At 40.2% G+C, this 8,817-nt stretch overlaps 1 protein-coding gene across 2 annotated transcripts; it reads right to left on the reverse strand.

Moving 5' to 3' along the window:
- Nucleotides 1-4,107: 4,107 nt before the first annotated feature.
- On the reverse strand, nt 4,108-8,518 carry LOC141093104 (uncharacterized). Of its 2 annotated transcripts, XR_012232983.1 has the most exons (3): nt 7,731-8,518; nt 4,703-5,256; nt 4,108-4,624 (listed from the first exon to the last, which is right to left on the reverse strand). XR_012232983.1 is itself a non-coding variant. In XM_073579571.1 (2 exons), exons 1-2 carry the CDS (start codon nt 8,502-8,504, stop codon nt 5,227-5,229), a joined length of 804 nt encoding a protein of 267 aa, XP_073435672.1. In that variant the 5' UTR covers nt 8,505-8,518; the 3' UTR covers nt 4,108-5,226. The 2 variants fall into 2 exon arrangements, 1 of the variants encoding a protein (XP_073435672.1); XM_073579571.1 differs by having other exon boundaries at nt 4,108-5,256.
- Between the last annotated feature and the right edge of the window lie 299 nt (nt 8,519-8,817).

An 8,817-nucleotide genomic window follows, 5' to 3' on the forward strand; every position in this document is an offset into this window, starting at 1 on the left:
AATACATCCTAGAATTGCATTTGCCTTTTTTGCTGCTGCATCACACTGTTGACTCATATTCAGTCTGTGATCTATTAGTATACCCAAGTCTTTTTCACATGTGCTGTTGATTAGCCCTATTCCTCCCATTCTGTATATGTTTTTTTCATTTTTATTGCCCAGATGTAGTACTTTGCATTTTTCCCTGTTAAAAACCATTCTGTTAGTTGCTGCCCACTGCTCCAGTTTATTTATATCTTTTTGAATCCTCTCTCTCTTCTCTAGTATTAGCTATCCCTCCTAGCTTTGTGTCATCAGCAAATTTAATCAGTTTACCCTCAATTCCTTCTTCTAAATCGTTGATAAATATGTTGAAGAATACAGGGCCCAGGACAGAGCCCTGTGGTACCCCACTTGAGACATTCTTCCAACTGGATGTGCAGCCATTTACGACCACTCTTTCGGTCCGATCATGAAGCCAGTTATGAATCCACCTAACAGTTGCCTTGTCCATTCCATACTTAGTCATTTTTTCAATAAGGATTGTATGAGATACTTTGTCAAATGTTTTGCTGAAGTCAAGATATACTATATCTACAGCATTTCCTTGATCCACCCAATCAGTGATTCCGTCATAGAACGAAATTAAGTTAGTCTGACATGACTTATTAGTTACAAACCCATGCTGACTCTGTTTAATTACTTCATTCTTATCCAGGTACTGACATACATGTTGTTTAATAATTTGTTCAAAGATCTTTCCTGGTATAGAAATCAGACTCACTGGCCTATAGTTGCCTGGGTCCACCTCCTTCCCCTTTTTGAAGATAGGAACAACATTTGCTCTTCTCCAGTCTTCTGGGACTTCTCCTGTTCTCCAAGAATTTTCAAAGATTATCGAGAGGGGTTCAAAAATTTCTTCTGCTATCTCCTTCAGTACTCTGGGGTGTAATTCATCTGGACCCAGAGACTTGAATTCATTTAGGTTAGCTAAGTGTTTCCTCACTATCTTTCTGTTTATAGATATCCTGGATTCTTCTATTCCCTTAATAGGACAGTGAAGAACAGTTGATGATACATTTCCTTTCTGAGAGAAAACAGATGCAAAATAGGAATTTAAAAGTTCTGCCTTCCCAACATCCTGTCTTACCATTTCATCATTTTCATCCTGTAAAAATCCTATAGCATCTTTTACTTTTCTTTTACTTTTGACATATCCCCAAAATCCTTTATTATTGCTTTTGACATCTCTTGCAAGCCTCAATTCATTTTCAGCTTTAGATAATCTGATTTGTGCCCTGCAGGTTCTGCAGACAGCATTATATTCTTTTTTAGATATGCCTCCTCTTTCCATTTTATAAACATTTTTTTCTTCCTTTTTAGCATGTGCTTAAGTTCTGTGTTCATCCATCCTAGTTTCCTTAAATGCTTCCTATTCTTCCCTCTTTTCAGAATTGTTAACAATTGTGCCTTGAGAATTTCATTTTTCAAGATTCCCCATCCTTCCTGGACATTTTTGTCTTTAAGGATATCCAGCCATTGGATCCCTCCAATTCTCTTTCTGAATCCCTTAAAATCTGCCTTTCTGAAATCTAACCTTGACGTCTGAGTCTTCACAGGTCTTCCTCCTCTAGTTATCCAAAATTCTAAATTAGCATGGTCGCTACCTCCTAGGGTCCCAGCCACTTTTACCTCCTCAACCATTTCCTCCCTGTTTATAAGGATTAGATCCAAGGTAGCAGTTCCCCTTGTTTTCTCCCCTACCTTTTGGAAGATAAAGTTGTCAGCAAGAGAGGATAAGAATTTCCTTGACCTGTTAGTTTTGCCTGAGAGAGATTCCCAACAAATGTCTGGATAGTTGAAATCTCCCATGACAACTATGCCATATTTTTTGGAGAACTTGGCCATTTGATGCATAAAGAGTTCATCCATGTCTTCATCTTGCACAGGCGGCCTGTAGTAAATGCCTACAATGGTGTCCTTTCCTTTGTTCTGTCCTTGTATTCTTACCCAAACAGTTTCCACAGAAGTCCCAGTCTCTGAAGCTTCAATCTCTGTGCAGATATACGCGTTTCTAACATACAATGCGACACCTCCTCCTCGTTTATCAAGTCTGTTTCTTGCAAATAAGTTGTATCCTTCTAGTCTTGTATTCCAATCATGTGTATTGTCCCACCAAGTTTCAGTGATTCCAATGACATCATATTTCTTTTCCTGTGTTAGTAATTCCAATTCTCCTTGTTTGTTGCCCATGCTTTGTGCATTAGTATAGAAACATTTTAGTTTGTGATTGGTTTCTCTTTCTCCAATATTTGTATTAATTAGATTCTTTTGTCTTTGCTCTTCCTTTCCACTTCTAATAGCAGAGTTCTAGTGTCCCTAGAGTATAATGGTCCTGCCATTGTATATTACTCAATGTTTGTAGGACATGTTTACTGTCTTTAAGATAGGCCGGAAGTTGTGGTACCAGCCCTTGCAGATGACCTAATTTGAGGTTAGACTTTTTATACCCAAAATTATTGGGTGGCCGGGTGGATTCATCAAATCTTTATGGATCTTTGGTAAATGGTAAAAAGCGTGCTGTTCTAGGGGATGGGGTGTTGATATAATCAAATTCTTGTTGTTTATTAGACCTTTAATTTTTATACGATCGTCTTATAACTACAAACAAATCTAATGTTCAAAATCTTTCACATGGCTCTCTAAATGTTCTGCAAGTATAGATTTCTTTGTACTTCTTTGATATCAATTCATCTTAATTCACAGTATAGCTCAGCATCTTTTTTAACCGTGTAAATTCTGGTCTACAGTGTGACATAGAATATCCCATGAAAGTAAAAGCTATTTACGTCACTGGCACAGGGCTACTGGGCTAGTATACCCTGAGTTTATAGAAAGATTGAACAGGTCTGTTTCTATAAATTGATTTCAATAGTAGCACACTGTCTGATTTATATCTGTTTATCCATGCTTTTAGCTGGCTAGTTATTTTAAGTATAAGGGATGAGAGGGTCTGTTTTTTGTTTAACATTTCTTGATAACACTTGCCTTAAATAGTCATTGGAAGCATAGCTGGGAGTGGAAAGAGATCTCGGATGTGTTGGTGGCTTAAAAGTGTGTGAATAACTGAGAACATATGGGCAAACTCAATAATGCCGGTATAATGAGTGACGTTGATATTTCAATAGATGTGACTAATACAGTGTTCTCAATCTGTACATAATACATTTTATCTTATGTAGCTTAAAGGGAAGTTATTGTCAGAAAATGACCTATTATTTAAATCTGTTTTTATTAAATGCATTTTTAAATAAAATTTGTCAATTTTTATTTTTCAATATCACAAATTAAAATACAAAGTAAGTATTCTTGCAATTTTGACCCTGGCCACTGGGGCTTTTTTATTTACTTACACTACCTGTTCTTTTAGGAATATTTTTCAGAAATGCACCATATCAGCAGGGTCAGGATGATAATGACAGGTAACACCTACAGGTGATAGCAAAGAATCCAACAATCACAATGTCAAGGCTGACCCTGCTCCCCCCTCAATTCACAGTGACCTTTGCTCACGCTCATTAGATCCTTCAAAGATAGGGTAGGAGTCTTTACATTTTGGCTAATGTCCATATATATTTCCTGAAAGAATAGGAAGTTTCAGCCTAAAAAAGTCTCAGTGGCCAATATGAAAATTGTGAGATCTATATTTTTTTTATTTTTAATTCAAGATCCAAGTGTGGTCTGACGAGTGATTTGTACAGAGGGAGAATTATGTTTTCATCTCGTGTCCCCAGACCTCTTCTAATGCATCCCATGACCCTATTTGCTTTGGTGGCAGCTGCCTGACACTGGGCACTCCAGTTTAGCTTCTTATTGACTAAGATGCCTAAGTCTTTTTCCATAGTATAGGAGTAACCCCGGCACACTAATAACATGAAAGTAAAGTCTTCTCAACAACAGTCTTTAATTGTTGTGATTTTATTGATTGTGGAAAAAAAAGGGTGGTGTTACAATCCAAAAAAGGGTGGTGTTACAATCCAACGTTTCAGCTCTACATCTCGAGCTTTCATCAGGGATATGACTACAATATATACAATAAAAGAACAAAAATCAATAAATAATTTTATAAAGTATTATAAAACCAAAAATCTAGTGATAGGTGATACATAAGGTGGGGACAGTGTCAAACATCCTTTGTGAAGGTGTGTATGGATCTATAATGATGTGAGGCCAGTGAGTATGTATTGTGGTGTGATACGGTGAACATGTGAGAGGTTGAAAAGAGGAATAGAGTGAAGGTGTAAGGAGTTGAAAAGCATGAATGTGTAGGTAGTGTTGAGAAAGGGCATTAGGGGACAGTGAAGTGGAGTGGGAATAAAGGTGAGGTCATCTAAGGAGGCAGTGTGTAAGGGGTGCTCTTGGAAATGTTAAGGCATAAGGTATAAATACCTAGATCCTTGGTTTTGAGGTGTGTGTATAAGTGGTATAGGTTTGCCTTTGTAGTCCAGCTGCTGGAACAGTACCTATAGTAACCACTGAAAAAGGGTATAGGTTAAGGAATAGCAAGGTATATAGAAAGAAAAGATATAAAAGAAAGTTTTAGGGGTCACATACCGATGTGTAGGGTCAGCACGTGACTCCCGTCCTAAGGACAAAAAAGCAGGTCAATAAGCTGAGATGGAGAAAGGAAACCCAGTCTATGAAGACTGTAGGGCACCATTACCTTGTGTCCTAAATCTAGTCAGGTGTGGAGGAGGCCGGAAGTGCATGTGGCTTAGTGCAGTGATGTTAAATACTGTCAAGCACTTCCTGATTGGGTGGGGAAGGGGCGGGAATGGGGGGAAGGGCCATCGCCATCTTAGTGAGGTCAAAAATGTCTGAATGAATGTACTGAGCATGTGCAGGGCGGGGATAGAGAATGAGCATGTTTTGACTTGACAGGAAGTGATGGTGGCAGTCGCCATCTTGGTAAGGTCAAAAAATGTCAGAATGAATGTACTGAGCATGTGCAGGGCGGGGATAGAGAATGAACATGTTTTGACTTGACAGGAAGTGATGTTGGCAGTCGCCATCTTGGTGAGGTCAAAATTGTCAGAATGAATGTACTGAGCAGGTGCGAGCCATCCAGGAAGTGAAGTAAAAAAGGGAGGGTTGTGAGGAAATGTCACTTGCATACAGGCGGCCATTTTAATGGTGGGACTGTGCTGAATTCATGCACGGTGATAATTTCAGTGCTGGTTGTGCCTATCAGGTTTCAGAGAAACTTCCTTTTCCTGCCTAAAAACAAAGAAAGGTAATTAGAGCAAGGTTTACATACAAAGAGTAAAATGGCGTTCATATTAACACACTTATGTCAGAAATATCTCCTATAAACCAAAAAACGTTGTGTAGGAAAAGAACTTATTTGGTAGTGATTTTAAACTCTTGATGAAAAACAAAACTAATTCACTATGAAGTGGAATTTAGAAGGGATTAATAATACATTTCAGATTCTCTATTGAGACCGTGTGGATGGAGGGTATTTAGGTGATATATCCAATACGCTTCACGCTCTTTGAGCGTTTGGATTCTATTACCCCCTCGTCTGGGTACAGGGATTTGTTCGATAACCTGAAATTTCAGTTGGCTTACAGAGTGTCTATTTTCCACAAAATGGGCAGGGATTGGTAAAAGTGTGTTCTCACACCGGATGGTTGATTTATGTTTGGAAATGCGGTCTTTCACATGCTGGGTGGTTTCCCCAACGTATCCTAGGCCGCATGGGCATTTGATTAAATAGACGACAAAATTTGAGTTGCAGGTAAAATAGCCATTGATCTTGTACCGTTTGCCAGACCTCGGATGGGTGAATGAATCGCCTTTACTAACATTCGTGCATTGTGCGCAACCCAAACAAGGGAAGGTTCCGTTGCGCACCGTGCTAAATGTCTTCTGCCTGAATGTCTTGAAGTGGGAGCCCACGTCGGCTCTAACCAAAGTGTTTTTTAGGTTCTGAGCCCGCTTATGGCAGATGAGAGGAGGATTTTGGAAATTTTCAATCCCCGGGTAAGCCTTTTCTAGTAGGGGCCAGTGTTCAAGGACTGCTTTTTGGATCATAGGAGAGAACGGGTGATAGGTGTTGATGAACTTAACCCTATTCTCTACATCACAGTCACGTTGGGTAATTCTGGTTTGTTGTTCAGCATTAAATTTGGGGTATCCTCTTGTTTGAAACTTTTCAGTCATCTCGTCATGTCTCATTTGCCTGATATCAGGTTTTGAGACTATGCGGTCAATTCTGTCATGTTGGGATTTAGGTAGAGCTATCTTCACGTGTCTTGGGTGACAACTGGACCAGTGTAGTAGACTATTACGGTCTGTAGGTTTGACGTAAAGGTCACTTGTAAGGGTGCCAGAGTCAGTTTTAGTGATCATGGTGTCAAGGAAACTGACAGACTGTGTGTTGGAATGTGAGGTAAAGGTTAGGTTCGGTATACTCTGGTTGAGGTCATGTACAAAATCTGTGAGGCTATTGGTGTCACCTGTCCATACACAAAAGATGTCGTCTATGTATCTGAGCCAGGTAAGAGCATGTTTTCTATATAGATGATGTGTGTAGACAAAGTCAGCCTCAAATTTACACATGAAGATGTTAGCGTACGGGGGGGCTACATTCGCCCCCATCGCGGTACCCCGTGCCTGAAGGTAGAATTGGTCCTCAAAGAGGAAATAGTTGTTGTTGAGGACCAATTTGAGTGTATCGGTACAGAACAATTTCTGGGGTTCGCTAAGAGAGGATTGTAAATCTAGGAACCATCTGACAGCCTCGATGCCAAGATCGTGATCTATACTAGTATATAGGCTGTTGACGTCTAGGCTGGCTAATAAACAAAAGGAAGGAATGTCATGGAGGGTTCTAACGTGGTTCAGAAAATCACCGGTGTCTTTGAGATAAGATGGAATTTTTGGTACTAGTGGAGTGAGGATCTTTTCCAAGGTTATTGACAGGGGTGAGAGGATAGAGTCGGTAGATGCCACTATGGGTCTACCGGGGGGCTTTTCCAAATTTTTATGTATTTTGGGGAGTATATAAATGACTGGAGTTATGGGACTTTGTTTGTGCAAATACTCTGCCAGTTTAGAATCAATTGTACCCAAATTTAAGTGGAAGTTGATCAAATTGTCTATCTTTCTCTCTATGGAGTAGATAGGATTCGTGGGGATGGGTCTGTATGTCGTGACGTCAGAGAGTTGTCTCTGGATTTCAGACAGATAGTATTTCTTATCCAGTACTACAATGGAGCCACCTTTATCAGCAGGCTTTATGACAATGTCCTTGTTGTTTTTAAGACTTTTCAGTGCTAATGATTCTTCTCTATTAAGGTTATGCTTAAGGTGGTATTTACCATGTTTGATTTCATCTATATACTTATCCACAGAAGCATTAACAAGTGAAATATACGTCTCGACAGGATGATAGAGGCGAGGTGGTTGAAACGTGCTCGGGATCTTGAGTCCGAGATCTTTGAGAATAAACGTCTCTTGGGTGCTGGTTCCCGAGGAGAAAGGTACCTGGTTGGTGTTTATGTCTCCGCCATCTTTGTCAAAATGTACCTTAAGTCTCAAAGAGCGGTAAAAACGATTTAACTCTTGGTGTACGAGGAACGGATCAAAGGAGGGAGTGGGACAGAATGAGAGGCCCCTCTGGAGAACTCGGATCTCGGCAGGTGAGAGACAATAGGTAGAGATGTTGAAGACAAGATTGTTCTTACCTGAGATCGAGTATTGGGACGTGTATCCCTCTGGGGGTCCTCGTCTGTTTTTTCTTCTTCCTCCTCGTCTGAAACTGTGTTTGGAGGTGCCGGGGGTTTCTTGCGCGGGTCGAAAAAAGACTTGGGCGGTTTCCCACCGCGTCCTCCTCTGCCGCCTCGTCCAACTTGACCACCATCCGAACCTGAAGAACCTGATGAGCCATATCGGTTTCTGTAGGGGGGACCATCTGGAAGTGTGGTATACCGCCATCTATAGACCTGGTTTTTGAGATAGTCGTCCTGGTCTCTCAGAAACTTGTTCTTTTTTCGTGTTTTCAGTTCATTGGTGTAGTCTTGTAGAGTTTTGTTGGCTCTTGCCTTAAGGCTAGCGAGATCTGTTGGAGAAAGGGTGTTAGTCAACTGATTTTCGATAGCAGCAACCTGATCTTTCACCTTCTGTATATTCTCCTGGAGAAATTTGATGGTCAACACCATTAAATCTATAGAGCACTTATTTAGAATATTTTCAAAAAGTTGACAATATTCCTCATTGTCACTGAAGAGGGTTGGTCGTAACGAGACCCTGAGTCCCCTCGGAATCCGCTGTGCCTTCGTGTATTGAGCTAAAGTATATGCATGCAATTCAAAAGATGAAAGTTTCTTCAATTCCTTTTCATAATCCCTCGATTTCACCTCACGGGTAGGGATATTCAGGAAATTGTCAGTTTCTCTGACCGTAGAAAGAATACTAGATCTTTCTTCTTCGTTGAAGGAGAAGACACCGAAGGAGGCCATGAAAAATTGCGAAAATATGGTTTCTAGAGTGGTTATTAATGGGGCATACTCAGATTGGGCCAGGGTTACTAGTGGGGTACCACAGGGTTCTGTATTGGGCCCCCTACTATTTAATATATTTATTAATGATCTAGTGGATGGCTTACACAGTAAAAGATCAGTATTTGCAGATGATACAAAACTATGTAAGGTAGTTAACACAAAGGAGGACAGTTTGCAACTACAGACAGATTTGAGTAAATTGGAGAATTGGGCTGAAAAATGGCAAATGAGGTTTAACACAGATAAGTGTAAGGTTATGCACATGGGAAGC

Source organism: Dendrobates tinctorius, unplaced genomic scaffold, assembly GCF_039654945.1.
Source record: "Dendrobates tinctorius isolate UK_male_01 unplaced genomic scaffold, ASM3965494v1 ptg000062l, whole genome shotgun sequence".
Taxonomy (NCBI): Eukaryota; Metazoa; Chordata; class Amphibia; order Anura; family Dendrobatidae; genus Dendrobates; species Dendrobates tinctorius.

What these genes read in the sequence shown, in the direction of transcription:
- LOC141093104 (XM_073579571.1), bottom strand. Translation starts at nt 8,504, where the DNA reads ATGGCCTCCTTCGGTGTCTTCTCCTTCAACGAAGAAGAAAGATCTAGT. An exon ending in GTCCCAATACTCGATCTCAG is followed by an intron (nt 5,257 to 7,730) that starts GTAAGAACAATC and finishes CTTTGTTTTTAG; the next exon opens with GCAGGAAAAGGAAGTTTCTC.